Raw genomic sequence first — 25572 nt, forward strand, 5'->3', positions numbered from 1 at the left:
TCCAATCAGTGTTCTTTGCTACAGAATATTTCATACTTGTTACATATTTGCAAGTTAAGTGCAAAAAAATAGTTAAAATAATTTCCTTCATTAACTAAATTAGCAAGTTCTAAGTTTTCATAGATCATCAGTGAAGCTAACACCGTCTGCTACATTGTTTTTACTATAGTCAAATAGAAACTAAGCTTCACTGAATCATCCGAACTGCAGGGGGTGGCGCAGCATGCCAATTGTAGTGTATATGTAGACAATTTGTTTCATTTGGCTTTACTGTCACAACCTGCATTAATATATGCAGTATGGAAACATTGGCATTGCACTTCTGATATGATTTGTGTAAGCTTTCAGTCTTTTCATTAAAGATAATTAGGTTGTGATAGCTGACTTGTTTGAATGATACACAATATTACCTCTGTTGCTGAGAAAACACCTGTCACTTTGTTTCTAGAAAAAGGAGAAGAAGGAGCGCCTGAACAAAATCTTGATAAAGATGCTGGGCAACATTCCTGGGAAACAAAAGATTGACGTGACTTACTTGTTGGAGGAAGGGTCTGGGAAGAGACCAAGAAAAAAACCACAGACACACTTTTAAAAATAACACCCAAAACGAAAAAAAATACAGTGAAGAAGTGGCATATGCCAGGTTTGACTTGTACCAATATGAAAAATTTACTCCTTGTGTTTTTTTCATACTCTTACATTTGAAATCGAGGCTTCAAGAGTTTGTGACTGATTTCTATAATTTCAGTATGTGTTCTTATTTATTGACAGTGATAGTATCAGTGTTCATTCACCTTGTGCATAAAATGCGACAAGAGTTCACTGTGTTCAGAATGTTTGTGAAGTGTCAATAGGGCCATCTTTTATACCAAACAGAAGCAAGTGTTCACCATTTGCAACTATTACCAAAGTCTTTGTAATCAGACAAGCGAAATATGGAGATCCTTTCCAAGTGAGAACATGCTTGTAAGGCCAGACACCAACCTAGAGTAGACAGTTTGATCATGTTAGTTGAGACTGAACATCAGTAACAATATTTCAAGTTAAAATATGGCAGCTATCAAGTTAGACAAAACCTGGTTGAAGACATGCATTCACCTGGAACCATTTTCATTAGGCTTCAATTCCATTGCATGGTGTGCTGTTTTAGAGGAAGATTTCATCAGTCCATGGAAATTTGATACTCATCTCTTTTAATCTAGTTTGGAAAGCTGGTATGTTCATTAAAAAAGATACATTCAAGGCAACAGGAACTATTTTCAATGGAAGGTACTCAATGAATGCATAATATACTTATTTTAAGAAACAAGTAACCCAAATAGTTTTGTGGGTGTGTCTTTGGAAGTGAAAGTGTGACTTATGAATGGTTTACATTGTGAAAAAGCATGATGTTACAGAAATTGCTTTCATATCTGTTTTTTAGTCGCCATTCATTCAGACTGTCACCCACCAAACTTGTGTCAGGGTCAGGTGTCTGGCTATGGTTACCAATTTGTTCAGAAAACTCCATGTTTTGTTTGATCACATGTGGTAGTTATTGTGCCTCATTTGATTTGAAACTGAATATGGGCATTTCAGTTTTAGTGAGGATGTAGCTATTTATTTGTTGATGGACAAAATGAGATTTGTTACCTGTTATATTCTGTGGACATGAAACCCTACTTAAGTGCCATGATTTTATCTTGATGAGCCCACAGGCTCTAGAAGTAGTTTTAAATAAGTTGTTAATGTTTAGAGGAATTGTTGTAGAGAACAGTCAATGAAATTGCTATGTAATCTCCAGAAATATGGAACAAATTGCTTCCCTTTACAAGATCTACAAGTTGACTTTTCTATTTTTTGTTCAAGAAACTAACAAGGTGGAACAGTTGTTAAGTTTAAGATGCAACCTTTGATGCAGTCATGGTTTTTGTGAGGATAAAATCTGATACTGTTACTTTTGCCTTACCTAACTGATAAATGTACTTTAATGGAGCAAAAATATTTTGACTGTATTGCATATTTGTTTGATATTATGTATCAGTCCTTTGTTACACTGTGAATGTAAGATACTCTGTGTTTAGATCTTTCTCACTGGCATTTTGGTGCCAATTTAGCCGACAACACAAGAGCCTTTTAAAACGTACGTATCAAAGATAAATTGTGATGGCTTTTCTTACTGAGTAGTAAATAGAGCTATTCCCACCTTTATTGTTACAGTGGAAAGAGAGTGGTCGATGTGTTCAATGTTCATGTGCACTAATACTTAACATTACTGTAGTGTGGTAACGTGGAAATCCAGAAATAAACTGCCGATAAAGTAATCAAATAGCTTGGTGCTTCCAGTTAAGTGTTACAGTATTTAGGAGGAAGTCTAAGCTGAGAGAAGGGACAATGTAGGATTGTCTTATGGTGCTGGCAAACTTGAACTGTTCACTGGCTCCGATCTTACCAGACATAATATGGTGGATGTGTTACATGTGAAACTGCGAGACCTGCTAATATGGCTGCATAAAAGCTAGTCAAGCAAACCTTTCGTCAAAAATGAAGTAAATAGGGCAGCAAGATTATTTTGCAAGTGACGATACTTCTGCAAGTGTGACATTGATAACACGAACAGATGAAATCTGCAGTTATTTGATGTATTGATCATGCCCCTTCCTGCTAGGTATTCATTTTCATTTACATATATTTTCATGCTGGACCTGTCAATTATCTATTAAACTGAACAATTTGTATATTTCCTGTAACAGCACCTGTGTATTAAGTTTGATGGACAGCTGATATCAGTTTTCACCTGTAAGGGAGGGGCAGCATCTAGTGATTGAGTAGAAGAGATCTGTGCTGCCTATGAAGTCCATTTCTCTGTAGTAATTGTCTTGTTATGTATATTCTGCATGCACTGCTGGGACAAACTGGGAAGGCAAATCCCTCGCCAACAATTGGCCAAAACAATCATGTCCTGCAGTATTTATAGACCATGAAATCAAATGAGTTAAGAGGTAATGTCGTTAAGGCAAAACATTTTAATGTGTAAATGATACCAGAATTTGCCTTCACTTTTCTTGGATTCCTTATGAATTAAGGTCACATTATGTAATTTATGATAGATTTTTAATGGCAACAATTTCAATTGGTTACATGGTCTTAAACTTGTTTGTTGTGTTCAGCGTGATAATGTGACAAAGTTATTGTACAGTGGAGTGACTGAGTGCAAGTGTAATGGGTGTAAGCGAGAGTGAGAGCAATAATCTTATTCTATGCAATGGGAAGTGTTCGAAAACATGCATCCCTCTTTGTTGTATATATATGGATTTATTCTAATATTGTTGTGACTTCACTTGCTGAAGAAAGCAGTTGTGCTGAGAACATACTGATGACGCTTGTGCAAGCTTTGTACATATGCCGCCGCAGTAAAATATGCTGCAGCTTATTTAAGTTCCTGGAGGGTAAAGAATCAAATTCAAAATGGATAAGTCATTGGTGGTCATGATAGAGTATCAAATACTCAGCTGTATATGTGTAGCTATATTTTGTGTAAATATAAAACTATCCCTGCAGTATTTTCCTGACAAGGAGGGGACCTGACTTATCGGATGGTGGGTCAGCCAGTTTGACTTTCTACTTGACCTGTACTTACATAACCCATTCATCCCTGGAGGATGTGTGTATATTTCACATTCACATCCTGTCATACCATTGGTTGTTTTGTAGATAAATATGTATTGTACATTACATTTTGTAGATATATATGTATTGTACATTATATACATACAATTATCATTTTAAACTTTTACCAAATTGTGTTCAGAAGCAGCTAAACCATTTATTTTTGCCAAATGCTTTCAGTTTTGTTCTAGCAAAGGCACATACAATTATCCATGAAATCTTATTTTTAGAATGAAAAGCGCATGAAGCAAATGAACAAAGCGCATCACATGTGATACTCTTGTAAAGATGACATTATTTGTGTCTTTAGTTGATCCTCTACGATCGTCCGTGATTTCAGTCTTCTGTGCACACCTGTTGTCATTTATCAAGGTCATATCAAACCATTTGCATTTACTTTCTCCTCTTTTCATACTAGAGTCCTATATAGAACCATCATGATTAAAAGTGGAGTGCAACTACACCAGATGTTAATAAAATCATAGGTAAAATAATCTGTGTTTTGTTGTCAGTCTCAAATACCTGTCATGCTGGCAGTTGAAGGTATTATGTGTTTGTCATTGCTGATACATACTGCTATTACTGCTATTATACTGATAATACTGTTAGTATTCAAACTTCATCATGAAGTCATGAAGCCCATTTCTGGTGTCCCCTGCAGTGATATTGCTGGAATATTGCTGAAAGCGGTGTAAGTCCTGAAGTGGGCAGTCAGGTCAATTGTTGAAGACAATCTGCCAGATTGCACAAATTATGACTGAGTCTCACAATGTACAGAGAAATTTGCTTTATTTATGACAAAAAATGCAGAGGTGATTTTATTGAGCATGAAGTATGCAAAAAACAAAACTATATACACTTACGTTGCATAGTCATAGTGAACTGTCAATTTTATGATAAGGGTACTAGGGTTCTGTGAGTTGCATGTATTTTGTTAAAGGTCACATGCAACCATAAAATGAAACATAATTAAAACACATTTATCACTTATTCATGACATATAATATACATTGCTGCTTCTAAAAAAGCAAATAAACACAATTATAAGCGTATAATCGCGATTCAAAAGTGCAATATTTTGTACTTGGGCTTACTTCCCCCGAAACGAAGCCCTCGGGAGACCAAACCCAGTCATAGCGGGTGGATATGCACTCAAGTGTAACGACGGCTTCCGATTGGCTGTTTCATTTGTTGATATGCTGAGGGTTCATTGTGTGTACAGAAAGATGATCTTTTTGATGGGCATTTTAGAAGTATAGCCAGTCACAAGAAAGTAAGATTCTTTATGGATAACAACTTCTTTTTGTGTACTTGATGCGTCGTTTCAGTATTGATTCATATACTGTTATCAAACAAAATCATATACACGAAAAGAAGTCGTTATCCATGAAGAATGTATATAGGGATGTTGGGTTTGGAAAATACATTTTCTCTGAATTTGCGCTCGATCCAATAAAAATCCTGCGTGGCTGGAATCTGTCATTCGTCCAAGTACAAAGCAGGACTTGAAACTGACAAGAGTTTGCACCAGTTTCCGTCAGATCCAGTCATCCGAAAAAATGAATGTAGTTTGTTTGCAACCCACAGACATAAAAACATGTCATGTGTATCACACGTGCCTAATTACATAATGTGGCAGACACGGGACTCGGGTGCACGAGTCATAAATCAACTTATTTTCTTTATGTCGTATTGTCTGATAGGTGTTAAGTTCAAATTGCATGTGGTCAATGATTGAAGCTGTGTACTGCATGTTGTCTTTAGCAGACAGGCAGACAGACATATAGGTGTAAATAAACCAGACACTGAGCTTTCTCTGTGACAGAGACTGCTTACCACAATCAACAAGTTGTTTTACGTAACGAGTAAATTATTTACTTGTTTGTGTACACAACCAAGATTAGACTCCTGCTCACGACCTCAGACGCTGGGCATGCATACTGTTTCAAGCTCCATGAACCTATTCACTGCGCATGCGTCATGGACGCAGTGCAGCACAGCTGCTGAAACCAGTTTTTCCCCCCAGCGCTGGGGGGAATTTAGTAAAACGTTTGAACCCTGATTTCGCGGGCTTTTTTTCATCACGTTTTTTTCAACTTTATAGGCTGAATTGGCATTTTTGATGATTTGTTTCGGTAAGTGCATACCGAAAGGTACCAGAATCTGCAAAGTTGTGTTTTACGTTGCATGTGACCTTTAACATGCTTCTAAGGTACAGAGTAAACAGACTGCAGGTTTATTGTACAAGATAAATTGTTCTACAAAAGGTGAAGTAACTTTGTCTCCTAATATGTGGTAGCCTTCAGATATTCTTATTATGTTAAAACAAATTATCAGCATAGTATTGCTATGTCAGAGGTGATGGTTAGAATCTCATGATGTCCTTTAAAGACTGACATGCAGTAGAAAATATCAGCAGTAATGGAAGAAATTTGCTGTCCCGTAATGTTCTTAAACAATGGCAATAACACTGAGTTTGACGTACTGAGGTTTATTGATATTGAAAAAAAATGGCAATGGTGTGAGGTACATTGATGACAATGCAAATTTGAGCTAAGCTCCAATTCAGAGATGTTCACTCCAGAAAGGTTAAAAAACCTGCTTCAGGCTAAAGCACATACATAGATTTAATCCTTGGCTTCATTCCTGAAGGGGTCGGTCACACAAGTAACAAACAAGAAATTACATTTTCAACTTCCAAGAGATCGATGTTGCCATGTTGATGAGCCATTTAATACTATCATTTACTTTACAGGCTAATCCACTGGTCATGTTCAGGAATGAGTTTTGCATAAAGTCTTTCAGGGGCATTTTTATGTTTCTTAAAACCCAAATGGGTATATGATAGCGGATTTTAGTGTTTCTTGGTAGTTGTCAATTTTTCAAGCTAAAAAAAAAAGTATTCAGTCAGTTACAGGCACAAAGTTTTACAAAGTTTTCTTCATTGTCAACATGCTCAAGCCAATTGACATTTGTTATATATGTTTATGTGAGAAACCCTATGTATGCCCAAGTGACCTTCCAATAATGAGATTACATTGATGAGCATTCTTACATATGGCTGCCCTGGCCAGTTGGCCAATGGCCAATCAAGTGTGAGCATAAACGCTCCATGTATAGATATAACACAATACATATAGCTGAGTAAGTGAATGTTGTTTTACGCCACAATGAGCCTGTGAAGTCAGGGATGCACTCAATGGCGTCTGGATCAGAGTAATCAGTAATTATCATGATGATGAGACATTATTTTGGTCAGTACTGTAACCATTTAATCATTTAAGTTGGCTGTTTAAGTACTGGGTACTTGGGACCCACTGTCCTCACAGGTTGCATATGTCTGCTAAAGTGTTTTAAGGTAATGGTTATCGATGATGGGTTGGCAGGCCACTTAATGGTTAAACGCCACTAATATCTAGTTGGGGTAATAGAACAAAGAATCTACACAGGTAGCTACAGCGCATGTTGGTATTTACAGAATGACACATGGCTATATCCATAACTATAGCAACAAACAAACATTACTGAGCCATGTGAGATCAACCACACGAAGGTAACATGATAACAATGCATAAAAAAGGATAACATGATGTCGTTAAACAAGGGTACAAACCCACATTGTTGCACCAGGTAACAAGACAGTACATCAACAAATGTGTCAGCATGACCCACCAGTACACCAGGTTACACGTTCACCAGTTAAAGGGATTTTAAAACATTTGGTGAGATATTCCACTTGACTGACCTGTGCACACTGGCACAAAGCGAGCTCAGCACTACAATGATTGTACCTCCCATTCTCCAACAGGCTTAAGATAGTTCTGGCGCTGACATCGCTTTGGGCAAGGGGCCCAGAATCTTATACATGCCATGAAAGTGTACAGAAAGGTATATTTCTGACATTTCAAAATTATATAACATAAAAAATACATGATATGCAAACACATTTCAAATTGAGGCCTTTTTCATTAACAGCAGGTTCACAAATATTTGTTTTTTTATCAAGTTAACAGCAGGAAGATTTTTTTTCATTTCATGAAAGGGTGTCAAAATTTCAGTTAAACCAAAGAAGAAAATCAGTGCCTTCAGACTAGGTATTTTCCTTGTGTATACAGGGACTGACCTGTTTAATCCAGAAAATGTGGTCCTGATGTGTTTGTAAGTACAAAATGCACATTAACAACATTTATAAATGGGTGTCTGCGATATCTATTCTTTTCGTTTCATATCTCTCAAGTCTGTCGGACTGAACGGACAAATTATCGGCACCATGTGACACCTCGCTAGGGGCGAAACTTCCCCCTGCTTTTAAAGCATATAACAACTCGTCAAAGTCCCGATCTTCCATATCGCTGTGTGATGGCCCGCTGATGATAGATACAGGAGGGTTGATGTAAACTTGGGATGGAAGAGCTCTTTTCACAGTCATCTGACTTCGTGGACCAATGGAATCACGCTCCCATGCCTGAAAAAAATGTGTGATACATTATGGAATGAGTTTAGTTCAACCACATTAATTCTTCCTTTTCCAGTTATTTCCCATCATTAAACAAGATACTATGGCTGGGAAGGGTGGGTAATGAGTTGGACTGGGTATCTGTCTCAATATCCAGGACCGTCATGATCAATGGGACTAATAAACAAGTAAAAATTCTTTCTTGGTTCAAAAGTTGCACTATCTTTGAAGATTTAGACATAATTTACTTTAACCTGTTTTGAATGCATTGCATGATTAAGATACTGAGAAACGTTTAGCCTCCAAGCTGAAGAATACATTGCCATTTCTTACAAATTTGATGTCATTAATTAACAAATCAGGTCTCCTGGTGGGGTAGGGTAATAAGGGGTGGGGTACCTAGAAAATTTAGACCTGTTCCAGCCCTGTAAGATACTGTGTTGCTATGTTTATACTGATGGGAAAACAGAGAGCCAAAGCATGCAGTAATGACATGCTAACATCTAATGGGATTGTTATAGGACTCAAGAAATTCACAGGTTTATTGTGTCTGGAGGCAGTGATGGTATAAAGAACTCCACAAACAGGCAATTGCTGTTAGGAGCTTGGCCTGCTTCACATATGTAAGGGAAGTGTAACTGATGTAGAAGGGAGATTACCCTCTTAGTACTGCTTGCAAAAGTGAGACAACCCTATTTATTACCTACAGGGGGGGGGGCAAACATAACATATCCATCACTCTCTCTCGGGCAATACCTACATTTAGCCACTCGTAGTATGACATGGGCTTTCCTGTAATATCCTCTCTTATTAATGTAAGAAAGAGATAACCCTACTGGCACCTACCTATTGAAGAACGGAGATAACCCTACTTGTACTGATATAGAGGGGAGATAACCCTACTAGTACTGATGTAGAAGGATATAAACCCTATTACTATTGATACAGAAGGAAGGTAACCCTGTTATTGTTGATGTATGAGGGAGATGACCCTATTAGTACAAACCACATGTAGAAAAGAGGTAACCCTATTACTACTGATACAGAAGGGAGGTAACTCTATTACTAGTATAAAAGAGATGTCCTCGTTAAAACAGATAAGTATGATGTAATTTAACTGGACAAAAAGTTAACTGTTTGTTTAGCGTTGGGCACATATAAGCCTTTTAAGGCCCAAGGTCGCCCTACAAACTTATCTACCTACGTACCTAACAGGGAAATAACCTATTAGTAGTACCTACTTCATGTAGAAGGGAGATAAACCTACTAGTAAGTACCTCATGTAGAAGGGAGATAAACCTATCAGTGTGTACCTCGTGTAGAAGGGAGATAACGTATTTGTAAGTACCTCATGTAGAAGGGAGATACACCTATTAGTACGTACCTCATGTAGAAGGGAGGCCCTCGAGCCCTTTAAGCTGGCAGGCCCAGGTGACGGCTGATAGTGGTAGTGTGGTACTGCCGATGGGTGGATGGAGTCAAAGTCATTGATGCTGACGGCATAGCTTGCTTTGTGTGTGCTGTAGTATGGCATGCACGGGTTGCGAAGGATTCCATAGACGATGAAGGTGAACAAGCCCTAGAGCAAGAGGAATCGTTGTGTATGAGTGAGTTGAATTCAACAGTAGATACTTTAAATCAAGTGAGATTGATGCTGGATGAAAGTAGTTTCCCATTTATCATTTTGTTAGAACCCACAAGCAGGTAGGATATTGACAAACCTAGATATGATACATGGGAAACCAGGATTTGATCCCATGTAACAGTTTATATTTACTTGCTTTCAAGTAGTCAGTGTATTTGATTTAAATAAAGTCAAATATTTTGGACACTGTATTGTCATATATGTGCCATGATTGTGAAGCACATTCTGTTCATCGTTGTGAATGCACATTAAGATTGCATCAAAATGTTAGTATCAGCGTATTTGAAAAATCAGTTTGAAATTAATACACTGCCTTACCAGTATAAGAATAAACACACAGAAGAGGACGATCAACCACAGCTGGCCGTACACCATGTGTAGCCCAGCCCACAACCAGGTAAGCGCCAGCAACCCCCACACGAGCAACATCAGCTTGATCTCTGGAACCAACACCCAACATTTAGTCCCTATACTAGAGCATACACTGTGTACATGTACAAGAAGTCTCACAAGGTTAAACAGTTCCCCAAAACCACAGGGATATACATGTAAGTGCAGCATTCAAATTACTGTAAACAGTGATATAAACTTCAGGCCTGATCCATGGGTATCTTTCACACAAGCCAAATGTTCCCTCACCTTTGCCAGTTTGCATATAAGACAATTTCTTCACGTTCATGATACGTATCGACATTACTGGACTCATGCTGGGATTTAGCAGGCACATGTTTCGCAACACACATTTATCTTAGAATTCAACCCTTTAAAAGGAATGTCCCTATTGTTCATCACATCAAGTTTTGTTGATACAGAATATTTGTTATGTACCCTGATTTATCCCTTTCAATGACCGGATGGTGTATCCCCTCTTAGACCTGTCATATAACCCTCTAGGTCTGACCCTTTCTATCACCTCTACAACCAACAATCTTGTAATCCCCTCAAGGACGCACCCACCCACTGTGTATCCTCTAGGACCCAACCTTTCTATACCCTGAAGGGCACACTGTTGTAATCCAAGCTAGGGTTCACCCACCATTTGTGTCCACTCCCAAGACCCTCTAGGACACATTCTGTTGAAATGCAGTCTAGGGCTCTGTTGTAATCCAGTCTAGGGCACACCCACAAGCTGTGTCACATCCTAAACCCATCTTTTCTATACCCTCTAGGACACACTCTGTTGTAATCCCCTCTAGGACTCACCCATCCTGTTGTATCTGCCCCTGTAGATGTCATCGTAGGATTCCCACTGCCCAGACATCTGGAAGGCTTTGATGAAGACCACACACACCATGACAAGGATGATCAACACTGGGACAATGACACCACCCAGGGCAGCATACGGGTTGGTTATGAAGCACCTGTAAAATCATTCATATGGTTGATTGGACAGACAAACCTAGTCTTACTACTAGTATATAGATATACATAGTCTTGCTACAAGTATATATAGTTATACATAGTTTACTACTAAAGAAATGCTTTCAACTTATTATGTAGACAGATACTCACATTTCACTATTGTTGTTGACATCTCCATATATGAAGTCTACAGGCAATGTGTACACATACTTATACAAGCTGTACACTATTGCATAGAAAATTCCAACCATCAACAATGGTAGCCCTGAAACAATAACAGTTTTTATTATACAGTGGATAGTGTTCTTGGCAGGATAAAACCAATGGATATTTTCAGTATCCATTGGAGTCATATATGGATATTGATGCAAATTAGAGAGGTCATATGCAAATGTTAGGTGCTACTTTCAAAGTGATCGTTCATGATCTGTGACAAATGATATCGCTATGATAAATAGGTTATAACACACTTGTGTTTTGGGATGGACAAAGGTCACATGCAAGATAAACTACAACTTTACAGATTCTGGTACCTTTCAGTATGCACTTACCAAAACAAATCATCAAAAATGCTAATTCAGCCTATAAAGTTGAAAAAAAACAACGCAATGAAAAATAAGTCTGCAAAATCAAACAATTCACTAAATTTCCCCCAGCGCTTGGGGAAAAAGCGGTTTCAACAGTTGTGCTGCATATAACACATGCTAATGCATGCACAGTGAATAGATTTGTTGAGCTTGAAACAGTATGCCTGAGTATGAGGTCATGAGCAGTAGTCCAATCTTGGTTGTGTCACAAGTAAATAATCTATTCGTTACATAAAAAAAATTTTTGATTGTGGTAAGCAGCCTCTGTCACAGAGAAAGCTCAAGGTCTGGTTTATTGACACCTACATGTCTGCCTGCCTGTCTGCTAAAGGCAATACACAATACACAAATTCAATCATTGACCACATGCAATTTAAACTTAACAGAGGCTATACGCCATAAACAAAATAAACTGATTTATGACTCGTGCACCCGAGTCCTTTCTCTGCCACATTGTGTAATTAGGCTGGTGTGATACTTGTACTCATGACATGTTTTTATGTCTCTGGGTTGCAAATAAATTACATTCGTTCTTTCTCGTATAACTGGACATGACAGAAACTGGTGCAAACTCTTGTCAATTGCAAGTCCTTCTTTGTACTTTTTAATGAATGACAGTTTCCAGCAACGCGGTACTTCACCATCTCTACAGAGATGATTTTTTATTGGATCAAACGCAAATTTAGAGAACAATGTATTTACAAAGCCCAACATCTCTATATATACATTCTTTATGGATGACAACTTTTTCTAGTGTATATGAATTTGTTTGACAATGGTATATAAATCCATACTGAAATGACGCATCAAGTACAATAAAAGAAGTTGTTATCCATAAAAAATCTTACTTTCTTGTGACTCGCCATACTTCTAAAATCATCTTTCTGTACACACATTGAGCCCTCAGCATAAAAGCAAATGAACCAGCCAATCTCAAGCCATCGTTACACTTAAGTGCACATCCACCCACTACGACTGGGTTTGGTCTCCCGAGGACTTCGTTCCGAGGGAAGTAAGTCCAAAATATTGCACTTTTGAATCACGACTGTATGCTTATAATTTTGTTTATTTGTTTTTTAACAAGCAGCAATGTATATTATGTGTCATGAATAAGTCATAATTGTGTTTTAATTATATTTGATTTTTTGGTTGCATGTGACCTTTAATATCCTGCATTAGGATTAAACACTATGTATTTAACTCGCCATTTAGCTGTTTATTCCTAATGCAGGATATTATCTATCATATATATTATCTCGCGTGATCAACTATGTAAATTCAAGCAGTTGCTCAAGCAGGAAATGAACTTCAGTCAGACATGTGCTCTTGTTGACTGACCTTTGTTCAGCTATGCCTTAAGTGTGTATATAACAGTACTGCCGACATAGCTAGTGTTCAACTCACCCCATCCGAGGAAGAAGAAGAGAACATATTTCCTCTCTGTATGTTCATCATTCATTACGAGAAGATTCCACAGGTTCACAGCCTGTAAGAGAAAGTGGGGTAGTCCTATATATTACTAGTAGTACATTTAAACAATCAGTTATATTACAATACAGTAAATCTGATTTGAACTGACAGTTCTTACCAGTTTCTCCAGATGAGCTGAGACAATAATGCAAGAACATCTCACCTGTAGGTAATGAGATTCTTACCAGTGTCATGATCCAGGTGAACTGAGCAACAAAGAAGTAATGCAGGAACAGCCCCATTATGATGCACCTGTAGTTGTTGTCAGTGGTTGAGTACACAAGGAGGAGCTGACTTTTACTCAGGTAGGCTGACAGCACCATGCACAGCTGGAGAAGAAATAGAACAGGCTAATGTACATGTACTTAACAATTCATAATCAATCACAGCAAACTGTGATTTGAACTTATTGCAACATATCCTGACAAGGCCAAGGGACTGTGCAAAGAGAATCATGATGCTGACTTCTACCCAGTTTTGGGGCCTGGATGTGTCCATTATGAACTAAATAGCAAACTGACCTCAGTGCCACTATCAGAAATATTCTTTTCATTTTCTTGAATTTAACAAAAGAATCAAACCCAGGACTGGAGCATGACAATGACTGTATCCTTCTTGATTGGCTAATGGTGTCCATCCTTACCAGTGTGGCCAAGGCAGCAAAGAGAAGATGCATGAACAGGCTGGCAGATATCATGGGCTGTTGGAAGCAGACGTGATGGAGGATTATCACACTCAGAAGACAAGCCTGGAGGACAAAGTAAGGCACCTATAGTCACATACTCTAACATACATGTGTGCATGCAATAATCTTATGTACAGTCACATTAACAGACAAAGTCATATCAACATACATACTGTCATATACAGAAGTCATGTACAAAATCAGTGACCCCCACCCTCCAGAACATGTACAAAGATTGATGACCCCCCTACCTCCCCAGGGTGACCCCCCTTAAAATCATTATTACAGCCCGATAGCCATAAATTATGAACGGTCCCCTACTTTGGTCAACTTGCCATACATTGTTAACAACCTATAGCAAATTAATGATAACAATTTCATGGCATTTATTTCATTCACAGAATGCAGAAGGATTTCACTAAATGGCCATCTGACCTATAGAATGTGTACCTACCATACAAATAGCACAACAGATGTAGAACCACAGCTCATAGTACACCAAACCAGGGTCCCTTGTCTGGGCAATCACAGAGTAGCTTGTCATGTGGTTACATGAACATCCCACAAAGTCTTCGTCTCCCAGAGTCACGGGATTTGTCACCTTACATACATCTGCAGGATTTGTCCACCTGCGTTCAGTCTCATCAAAATACACACACCTGTAGCAAGCCAAGGTGAAACATAGGTGTTACTAATAGATCATCTCTCTGTACAAAAGTGCAACCCTACCACGGCATGAATCAGCAGCAATAGCATAACTACACTGGATAATTCTGCAGCAAAAGTGTTACTATTCCAGAGTCTTCACATGCGGAAATGGAGCAACTCAACCAATCAAACAAAAGAACAGCTTGCTAAGTGACTGACTTACTCTGCTGTGGATGTGGACACCCGCCGGTCTGGACTGTGGATCTTGAATGTGACAGGATCTTCTGAATGCTCTGATGGCTGACCCTTGATGCCGACCGATATGATCTTTGAAAGGAGAGCAAGGAGTTAATACTTGAACAGCTTCATAATTATAGCCTAATCAGGCAATCCATTGTCCTGGTAGTTTTTAGCATAAATGGTTGAGGTAGGATAAGGCCACTCAAAATGTCCTGTTTGACATTTGTAGAAAACCTAGTAATAACAATGTGACATGTTCAAATGAGCACGTGCCAGTTTTCTTTCTTCTGATATGTTCAAGTACATTGGCATTGTCAACGCAACAACAAGGATGTTTTTTCCATATTCAAGAGAAAATCAAAGAACGAACAAGCCCAATTTCCAAGATGAAATCTTTGCCAATGTGGATACTGTTTCCGTACACAGACAAAATCAGCTTACCACTCAACATAAACATTCGTTGAAATGAACACTGTTCAGGTTTCTTTCATTTCTGAACATTTTGCTTATTCTTATTTGATGAAGATCCTGTGAACTAAAACAGAGCCCTCACCATACTTTCTCCTACCACCACACAACTGCAATACCCATTTACATTCCTCTTTACAAAAACATAGGGATTTGAGGTCCTCTGTGTGACAAGTTGTGTCCCCTTACCTTGCTGTTCAGTAATGCTGTTGGGGTTTCTGACTGGAACCAGAGGTCGCTGTTATATTCTATGAAGTGGACATCCTTACACTGGAAATAGACAGACATACAGGTAAATGCATTGGTGTTTTGTATGGATTTTTCACTAAGTATAATTCGTTTTGACAGCAGTGATTTCCCCTTTCCACATTCATGAATAATCCTGAGTGTAAAACAGATGTGGAAAACCAGCCAGAAGTTAAAAATCAATATACATTCAACATCTAGTCAGGGCTGCAGTACACAACAGTGTGCATTTGCATAGTATAGAAAAAAATACTTCAAAGGGGTAGGCTAGTGGTTAAAGCATTTGCATTTTCCTGGATTCAATTCCCAATACAAGCAGAATGTCTAAAGCCCATCTCTGTGTTCTCTACAGTCTCTTTTGTGAGAGGTGACCTCCTCTGGTGTGTATAGTCTAAGAAATATCTCTGCTCATGCATGAACCTGACTGTGTCGCACAGATGACTGTGTGTGTAAATGGTGTGTTTAGTCTTGGAAGATCACCACTCACACATGAACCTGACTGTGTCGCATAGATGACTGTGTGTGTAAATGGTGTGTTTAGTCTTGGAAGATCACCACTCACACATGAACCTGACTGTGTCGCATAGATGACTGTGTGTGTAAATGGTGTGTTTAGTCTTGGAAGATCACCACTCACACATGAACCTGATTGTGTCGCCTGGATGACTGTGTGTGTAAATAGTGTGTTTAGTCTTGGAAGATCACCACTCACACATGAACCTGATTGTGAGTAAATGGTGTGCTTAGTCCAGGGAAAGACACATCTCACACATTATCTGGATAGTATGTAAATAGTGTGTGTAGGCCTTCTCTGGACTAAACACATCATTCAGATACTATAAGGTTCATGTGTGAGGTTAGGATAAAGCATCTATTCTTAATATTTCATCCTCATCCACAATGGATGCTTGTAGGTAGCATACCTCTGTTCCTGTGGAAGGCATATTGGGTATCTTGCTTGGAAACTTAAATTCATCGCTGCGCCTAAAATGAACAAAATCACAATGATTATGATCATGACTGCTGCCGTCTTTAAATTTGGATAACAAAATGGTTTGGAGACACAATGTTTGCAACATCTGTCAATGGTAATTTAAACATTCCTGTCTATTTAAGCAAGCATGAAACAGGATGCATTATGAACCATGTGATGCTGGTTCTGAAGAGTCTACATTTCTAATAGTGAAGATACTCACTGCCCTGTGAAGCTGAATCCTGCCAGGGTGTCTGCTGGAATTCTCCCAACTGACAGTTTGACTGTGTTACATGCACGAGATACTCTGTAAGAAAACAGACCTGGATCTGTCATACCACTGTCATCATATCTAGAGCACTGTTCTTGAAAACTGATATTGTGCAAAAAAAACAGGGAAACATATTTATTTCACATTATGTTACCTTCATGTGAAGTAATTTAATTTTATTGGACAATGATGCTTTGACAAGTTTCGGTGTCACTCCTCCTAGGGGGGTAAAAACTGGAAAATACATTACCCGCTGCCATGGTAACCGTCAAACACTCCGCACAGAAGCTGTATAGCTAACAATCATATGACATCGTAATATGACTTGTGTAGTTTCAGGAGTTAAAAAAATCGTTTGATTAGTTGTTTTTGAGTTCACTATGTCGCGATATATTTCACTGACTTTCGGTCCTTTATTGAAAATATGTACACTTTGAATTGTTTGAATGTTCAACTTAAACATAATTAACCATTTTCATGGCAGTTTTAGGCTTGTCAGAATATGTTTCACTTATTTAAAAAATCCTGTCGAGAGGCAGACGCAGTTTTTGTTTCATGTCATATATTTAACATGGTGGCTTGGGTAACATGGTTGCAAAGAGGCATACATCATACTGTATTACCCCCAAGAGATACAGCTTATATAATTATTGTACTGTTTCAATACATGTCATCCCATAATCCCTTGATTCAAACACTGTCGCACATTTACACGTCCCAGCGCCTAATACTCTGCCAAGTATCGCTCCAAATATTCTTCATACTTTTCCATACAAGAACGTTCAAATGAGAGATGTAATATTTACGACAACAAAATTATCTATGTTGTCACAAAATTGACTAGGCCCTGATTTCTCAAGACAACCTTAAGTCAGAGTTTTTACTAAAATCTGAAAAAACACAAGAAAATACATTTCTCAGAATACACTGAAAGTGATATCAAACTAAAGTATAGTAGTCAATCTGAGTTTGATGGATGTATCCTTAAGTTGTCTGGACATTTTTATCTTAGAACAAATGTTGAGTTAAAAATTCATCTGCTCCAAATTGTCATACTCGGTTTGAGATTTGAGTAAAAGCTTAAGCTTGTTTTGAGAAATCGAGGCCAGGCTTCAGGAATTCTGAAATTCTTTTTTGAAATACCTAACATGTAGATGTATCAGGCATGCTCACATGGATAAGACTGGCAAATTTTACACATGCTTACAATGTATTTTCTTAGTGGACCTTCTTATGCAATGGTTATAGTTTCTTGTAGCTAAAATGATTAGAATTATCATTAAAACGACTGCACATTATCAGAAATGAGCGGGCCACAGCAACTTGATAATACCCGCAAAATGCTTGACGACGGACCATTATCAAGCCCGTTGTTGGGTGACATCATAAGTAGCTCAGCTGTTGAAGTTCAATCACCTAAAGCTCACATTCGTCACATGTGCCTGTGCCATTATGCACTTTCCTGCCTGTGCCAACCATAACAATTGTACCATAACTGACAACATATATCAATGAAAATATCGACTTGAAGTCTAACGTTGGTTATCACTGAAAACAATGGCAGCTGGTAGTATGGGCAAAGCTCAAGGTCGAATGTCGTCACTCGTGTTTTTCTATGACATGTCTATATTTGTAAAATGTGTGTCAGTGACCTCCGTCGTTTGTTGTTGGCAGTAAATGCATCTAAACTGATACCGTTGTTTTTATTCTTGTTTTATTAAAATTCTATCCATTTTAGCTATAATAATGGTAATGCTTATTTTTCAGGGCATTATCATTTGCAGGAGCCGTTGGGCAGTTAATGAAAAATCATGGGCTTCTGCAAATGATAATACCCTTATAATATTCTAAAACCATGTGGAGGACAAATTAGATATTACTCACACATAGAACGTGTTATACCGTAAGCAGTAAATGTATGACTTCGTACACCAAATCTTATACCACACCAGTTCAATGTTATAGCTATAGATGTACCATTAGTATACCAGCCATCAGACTGCAAATGCCATTGATTATGGAACCTAACGACAAATGAGCTGAGAAAGAACAGTCTGCACATAAAACATTCAGACAACCTGTTGCCACACTCGGACTAGTGCACCTGATACAACACCTGTCAATATGTCATTGATGTTTAAATGAACGCATTATTCTGTTGACTTCAGGGATATATGTAGATTCTAAACTATGCTTCCCTGGGATGCAATTTGGGAAGAAGTAAAAAAAATTGTTATGCTATACTGTCCTGTGTTGTTTGATTAGCTGTGCTGTTCTGTGCTTATCCAATGACTTCTTCCTCTTAATTTGTCCTATTACTTCTAGAAAGCCATATATTTTTAAATTAGTTTATCATCAGACTTTAACATCCAGGTGTTAGGTATACTGCTACACACTCATAGAACTGACCAGATATTCAGTGCCAGCCAAAACAGTTATCATGAACTATATTAGTGAGTCAGTATTAAACTGTATTTTCACTACAGTGTCAAATAATTAAAATGCTGAATCCTCCTATGTTGTGCTCAAGGGTCATACCTCATATACTTCAAAATTCACCAATCAACAGAAAAAAATGTAATTTCCTTTTCAAAGATCTTGTGACACTTCTGTAGTACTGTAAAAGTATGTAAAATCAGCTAAGGGGGAATTATAATGAAGTAGCCATGTGAACACTTTATCCAAAGGACACCATTCAGAAATCATGCTTAGCTAGTTCCTCTGAAAACAACTAGGTATTGAAAGTACAGTTATGAGGCACTGGTGATAGTATATGGGTAACAACACCTCTCTCTCTTTGACTTACAGTAATTAGAAACAAAGACAAAATGATTTATAATGAGCTTGCCTTTATTAACCCAGTCCACACACTAAGTCCCTACACACACCATAAGAGAAACAAGGACAGTGTGCCCTAAATGTTACTCACAGTTCTCCTGCATTGGGGTTAGATGGGTCCAGACAAGGCCTATCCTTCAGGAGGGTGAATGCAAATGCTTCCAGGGACTTGGCCAAAGAGAAATTTCCCCTCCGGGCATCTGTGGCTCCAGGCTCCATCAGTAAGCAGTACAGATCCAATGTGCTTTTGATCACCTCATCTGAGAGTCTGGAGGGAGAGTGAGGTAGAAGTGTTTAGCACTACCTTGACAAGTATTTCACATTACACCATGGCAGCTAAACTAACACTGCTGTGAGTAGAATGCCATTAAAATTGTGATTTTGTGGGATCGCACAAGCATGTTCAGACTAATGCTTGGTTTCTGAATATACATGCTTTTGATAGACACAAATAGTTCCATTTAAACTGCAGAGGAGCTCCAGTGAGTTGAGAGACTCTGAAGCACTTGAGAAAATCTAGACTTGCTTCATTAAGTGCTTTAGCATTGTTGAAAGGGCAGGGAAGAATAAATGGAAAATGAAGCAGTTTGGTGATTACGAGGCAGGCAACCTGTCAGCTGGGAGGTGGACAGATGACCTGTCAACTGGGTGGTGGACTATAGTTCCAAAGTTCCATGTATATTATATTCTAAACCATGATGATAATAATGTACTAAAAGATGTATTAACAACTGTTGTTTTTTTGTCACCTGCTATTTATAATAGTCAAAATGTGTATGCCTATGACAAACAAAGGTTACTGGTGCATATAGTGACTCACTTCCTCTTTTCTCCTTCCTTTGTGATGCTGTCCAGGGTGTCTTTTATCAGCTTCATGTTGTCATCATCCAGGTTATCTCTCACTACAGAGTCCAGTTGAGACACGGTGCTGTCATCAAGGACAAACATGTCACAATGTTCAAACATGTTACAGAGAACAAACATCAAAATGTCCATACATTTCATCATGATCAAACATGTCATTGCAACCAAACATCTCAATGTGCTAAAACATATTATATTGTCTAACCTCACTCATAAATGTTGTTATGAGATTGACCGAGTCAACTAGTGTACCCCGCTTACAAACGAATAACTTTTCTATGCTACCATTTGGAAATGCCAAACTGTTTGAATTTGTTTAGCACTTCATGTTAGTAAAGTTTGGGCTGTTGCCTAACTCCAGTACTGCATACAAGTGCTTCAAACAGTTCAAAATGAACATTGAGGTGTTCGGTAAGACAAAAACACTGTTCACTTGTCCCCCTGGGCCCATGGGTTGATGTAACCACCATGTTTGTTTATGTTCCAGTGTCGACTCACCCTTCAGACTCAGTAAACATAAACAAACATCAAGGGATCATCAAACGATGTCCCCCTCATGACTAGTGAACAATTTATATTGTTGAAACATGTAATGATCAGCATACATTGCTCATAATATTCAAACATGTTATTATTAACAAACATTAGAAAAGAATGTTAAAAGGTCATTGAGATCAAATAGACAAACATATAATGTTCAAACATGTTTTGATGAACAAACATAACAATGTTAAAAGGTCATTATAATTAAACATATTGTAATGATCAAACATGTAATAACAGGCAAACATGTCATAATGTTCAAACACGTTATAATGAATAAACATCAATTTTTAAGACATTTCAAGACGAACAAACACGAACAGAGCACAAACATGTAATAATGAACAAACATGTAATAATGAATACTTGTGTCATAACATAATGAACAAACATGTAATAATGAATACCTGTGTCATAACATAATGAACAAACATGTAATAATGAATACCTGTGTCATAACATAATGAACAAACATGTCAAAATGATAAACATCATAATAACCCCTCAAACAAACATTGCTCAGACATAAGATATGGCAACAGGGTCTGTCCTTTAGGACATTACAAACAAATGCTTTGCACTTACTTCTGAATATTTGGATCTGTTAGAGGTGTATTAAGTCTCTCAGCAACAGTCCTCCAGATACCAACATCCTTCTGTTTCACAATACGGACTATGGCCTGTGCATTGGTTGGACTAAGACTGTAAAAATGTCAATCAATCTCATTATCAAGCTTAGGTTAGCTTTCATTAAAGTGTTGCAAGTAAAGATATACACCATACATCTTTGGGATTATAAGGTAGAAAGGTCTCCATTCAGAGATTATCAAACATCGGGGACAGGAAGACCCAAGTCCTATTGAGTGTAAAAAACTAACAGCATTCCACAGTGTTAACTCTGTAAAGGTTCACTCACTAATACAGACAGAAATAAACATGGCTGTTTAAAGTGCAAAGTGCATGCCCTACCTAGCTCCGTTTGTGGGGAGTTTGAGACTGAGGCGGAACTGTTTTGGTAGGGGGTTGGTGGAGCGTGTGATCGGTGATAGTGTAACATCTATGGTCTTCCGAGAATTCTGGAACAAATAAAGATATATCGTAAAAACTTGGCAGGCCAAACAATAATTTTGTTTATTTACAACACTTAAATATAACATTAAGAGATATTCATATCGTTTCTGACAAAACTAAAAGTGAGAGGACCGTACCCATTGCTGTAATATGACAGTTTAAGGACACATGCATGATTCTGACCTCGCAGTCCTCATAGCAGACTGAGGCAGAAAAGCTTACTTAGAAACTAATCTTTATTCAACGAAATCGCTTCTTACATCTGCAAAAATACTCTTTGCAAGGGTACAGTGATATATGTGATATATTTCACAGCTTCCGAACGATAACCACCATTAAACAATGCTTTGCATGTTATTGTATGAAGCTTCCAAAATGGAGGCATTTTCCCATTGTTTCCCATTACTGAGCGGAAGGCCACTGATATCAGGAAATAGACAACCATGCATATCATTTGGGAAATCATTTTATAATAAGTGAATGCATCTGATTGACTGGCACAGAGAGAGTTAATATTAATCCGCCAAGTATTTTTTGCATGGGGAAGAGAAACCCAAAATTCGCAAAATATAAACTGATGCAGAATATTTCTAGTTTACAGTATTTGGAATTACAGCTTCTCAGTAAAGTAGAGGTTCTAGTACTTTCACTCTCAGCCAAACTCAGCTATGGGTATGATATGTGAAGTCCATTTCTTGTGTCTCCTGCCATGATATTGCTGGAATATTGCTAAAAGTGACACAAACCTCACTCACTCATTTACTCACTCACTCACTCTGAGAAAGTGTTATCCAAAACATTTAAGCACATGTTGCACAACCTAAGCAGTTATAGGCAGCTAGATTGTAAACAACAAACCTGTGACCCAGCTGCAAACTGAAGGGTCCCAGACTGGTCAACGAAGTCTTCAGACTTAAGTGCAGGATGGATGACAACTCCTGCATCTTCAGTCGTTGGAGTCTGATCTGCCTCGTATGATACCCCCACGTCATAGTTCTGTCCCATAGTACGTTCAACTGTCAGACGCACGGTCTTGTCGTCCTCCCCAACAATTGACAACCTACACAGCCAGCGAGTGTTTTGTCATTTCTCATGTACTCCATATCATGAAATATCAGGATTGCTTGAATTTAAGGAAATCTAAAGACAAGGTACAGAAAACTTGCACCAGTTATCACATACAGAGACTTGATGTCAGAATATCTTGTTTAGAGCTTCCAAGTCATGAGCTTCCAACCACAACAAATCTACATGCAGTGTCTTCAGTCAAAACTAACTAGTACTCACAGTGAAGCTTGAATGAAGCCAATCTGTCCTCTCACAAAGTCACTGGCCTCCACAACCACAGTGGCAAACTTACTCCCCTCATTCACCTCAGCATCATCACCAGTTGCCACGAGCTCAACGACAAACTGGAACTCCTCCTCAGGTTCCTGTCACAGCAATAGATTCACTGAGCAATGGCTGGACATGTTGCTGGTGGGAGGAACAAGCAGGTTGAACAATGACTACATACGCTAAGAGGGGAACAATTTCTATCATCCAAAACTGTCTCCCAGAGACATTGTTATGATGTCATGAACTTGATGACTTCACAACGGTATGCACCGCAAGTCTAATGGCAGTACGTATTCAGAGATGTACATTTTTCATTGAAAACTAAAGAAGAGTGAGTTTTATAATAAATAGATTCTCACCCTCATGTCTTCTGATATAAAATATATGAATGCTTGTTGATAATATAAAAATATCCTTGGCAAGCCCCAGATATCTGTAACTTTATCAACTCACGGTGATCTGCACTTACTGTACACTGTAAGAGGGTGAGTGACGTTCTCTATGTATGACAATGACTGGACACTTTGATGAGGGGAACAAGTTGAATAAACAATGACTGGACACATTGATGAGGGGAACAAGTTGGATAGACATCATGACTGGACATGGTGATGAGAGGAACAATGAGGATAAACAATGACTAGATTTGATGATGAGAGGAACAAGTTGGATAAACAATGACATGATGATTAGAGAGGAACACATTAGAGTCCGACAAAGTTGAGATCATATGCCTAAACCTGAATTACCTTCTACAGGGAGATGTATTGAGCATGTATCTATCTACAAATACAGTAACTCATTACTTGTTAATAGTGTTTACCACATCATCAATAAGTCCGACAACCAGTGGACATGTCTGTTGTCCTCCTTGACAAACTGTGTCCCCGGTCAGGGCAGTCAACTGGGACGACAACGTAGCATCATCTGCATCCGAGGAACTTGCTGATTTCTTTGCTTTCCATGACACCTACACAAATACAGAGATAAGATCAAGTAAGTGAGTGATGGGATGGTTTAATGCTCCTATGGACAGTGCGACAAAATACATTCAGGGTGAATGTGGAGTTTCACCCACAGTCATAAGTTTCTGTCTGGAACAAGGACACAAGTCTGCAAAGTGAATTAAATGACCCAGGTGACTTTGTCAACAGTGTTCCCCCTTGATCTCATGCACTCATCCTGAACATAGACAACCGCTCTTGGGTTGTTGAACCAGGCTTGCAGAGTAGCATTGTACTTAATGTGTTAACCCATCAGGCCAAGGACCTGTGTTTTGATTCCCCGCATGGGTACAATGTGTGAAGCTCACTATTATGAACTGAACCATTGCAGTGATCAATGACACCACAACCACAATTGGTTATGTTGTTTGGATAATCTACAGCTGTAATCTATTTGGTTTTTTATCCAAACAGAAACACCATGATTTCCAATTTCCAGGGTTTCTGAAGGTGTTCTCTGTCACATTAGTTAAAAATTAACTGGTACATTTGAAAAACATTGTTTCCTTATCAAGATATTTGTATAAAATGAAACTTTCCACAGTCAGATGTTTAAACTTTACAAATATAAAAAAATTACCTTATCAGAAACTAACATAGCTGTGAGTATGTTAACTTTGTTTACCACAGCCATAATTAAAAAGTTAAACATTGTAACTTGTCCCATGAACTAGCAGCACAAATGTTCATGGATCTCTATTAAACAGTAAGATGTACTCTTTTTAAATTCTTTGCATTTCAATAACATTTCAGTAGTTTCTGAATAAACAGTTTAACATGTGACTCACCCTGACTTCCCCAATGAAAGCCAACTGTCTGAACAGGGTCAAGGTTGCGTTGGGACTAACTGTGTCCTCACTGACTCTGACATTCTGGGACCCTTGTGCAAACCCAATGCGACCATTTGATTTGTCACTCGCTTGGATTGTTATCATGGCAAAACCCTGCAGAAGTAATGCATCAATTAGTAATGTAGTGATTTCAAACCTCACAGGACATATACAACTACACTGTGCTCCAGCCAGTTACATCAACCTTTCTCTTTAAACCTGACATGAGGTTTTCGTCATCAGACTTTAATGCAGTGTCATCAGAGCCAAACAACAATGAATTTCAACTTGTAAAATGTTGTAGCTAGTCCGTTAATAGTAACCAATCAAAACATTTAAAGATTCAAGACTTATGGTACTGTAACTAGTCCAAATACACTTATCT

The 25572-nt window shown here is 38.2% G+C and overlaps 2 protein-coding genes across 2 annotated transcripts in view; one reads left to right on the top strand and one right to left on the bottom strand.

Annotated features, from left to right (window-relative positions):
- The window catches only part of LOC137277783 (histone-lysine N-methyltransferase ASH1L-like), a 50237-nt gene extending 46095 nt beyond the window's left edge, over positions 1 to 4142 (top strand). Inside the window, exon 25 of the mRNA XM_067809711.1 lies at positions 449 to 4142. Within this exon, the coding sequence (XP_067665812.1) occupies positions 449 to 592 (144 nt within the window). The 3' untranslated portion in view covers positions 593 to 4142. The remainder of the gene's footprint in view (positions 1 to 448) is intronic.
- A 1652-nt stretch (positions 4143 to 5794) lies between these two features.
- The window catches only part of LOC137278816 (adhesion G-protein coupled receptor V1-like), a 134916-nt gene continuing 115138 nt past the window's right edge, over positions 5795 to 25572 (bottom strand). The window contains exons 85-105 of the mRNA XM_067811326.1: positions 25146 to 25301; positions 24177 to 24323; positions 23303 to 23448; positions 22874 to 23075; positions 21914 to 22020; positions 21530 to 21646; positions 20358 to 20465; positions 19629 to 19805; positions 16652 to 16735; positions 16379 to 16439; positions 15399 to 15479; positions 14725 to 14828; positions 14308 to 14512; positions 13812 to 13916; positions 13354 to 13497; positions 13103 to 13184; positions 11262 to 11376; positions 10953 to 11110; positions 10068 to 10189; positions 9489 to 9683; positions 5795 to 8113 (exon numbers count right to left, since the gene is read on the bottom strand). Coding sequence (XP_067667427.1) covers positions 7835 to 8113; positions 9489 to 9683; positions 10068 to 10189; positions 10953 to 11110; positions 11262 to 11376; positions 13103 to 13184; positions 13354 to 13497; positions 13812 to 13916; positions 14308 to 14512; positions 14725 to 14828; positions 15399 to 15479; positions 16379 to 16439; positions 16652 to 16735; positions 19629 to 19805; positions 20358 to 20465; positions 21530 to 21646; positions 21914 to 22020; positions 22874 to 23075; positions 23303 to 23448; positions 24177 to 24323; positions 25146 to 25301 — 2895 coding nt within the window. The 3' untranslated portion in view covers positions 5795 to 7834. The remainder of the gene's footprint in view (positions 8114 to 9488; positions 9684 to 10067; positions 10190 to 10952; positions 11111 to 11261; positions 11377 to 13102; positions 13185 to 13353; positions 13498 to 13811; positions 13917 to 14307; positions 14513 to 14724; positions 14829 to 15398; positions 15480 to 16378; positions 16440 to 16651; positions 16736 to 19628; positions 19806 to 20357; positions 20466 to 21529; positions 21647 to 21913; positions 22021 to 22873; positions 23076 to 23302; positions 23449 to 24176; positions 24324 to 25145; positions 25302 to 25572) is intronic.

Source organism: Haliotis asinina, chromosome 3, assembly GCF_037392515.1.
Source record: "Haliotis asinina isolate JCU_RB_2024 chromosome 3, JCU_Hal_asi_v2, whole genome shotgun sequence".
NCBI lineage: Eukaryota > Metazoa > Mollusca > Gastropoda > Lepetellida > Haliotidae > Haliotis > Haliotis asinina.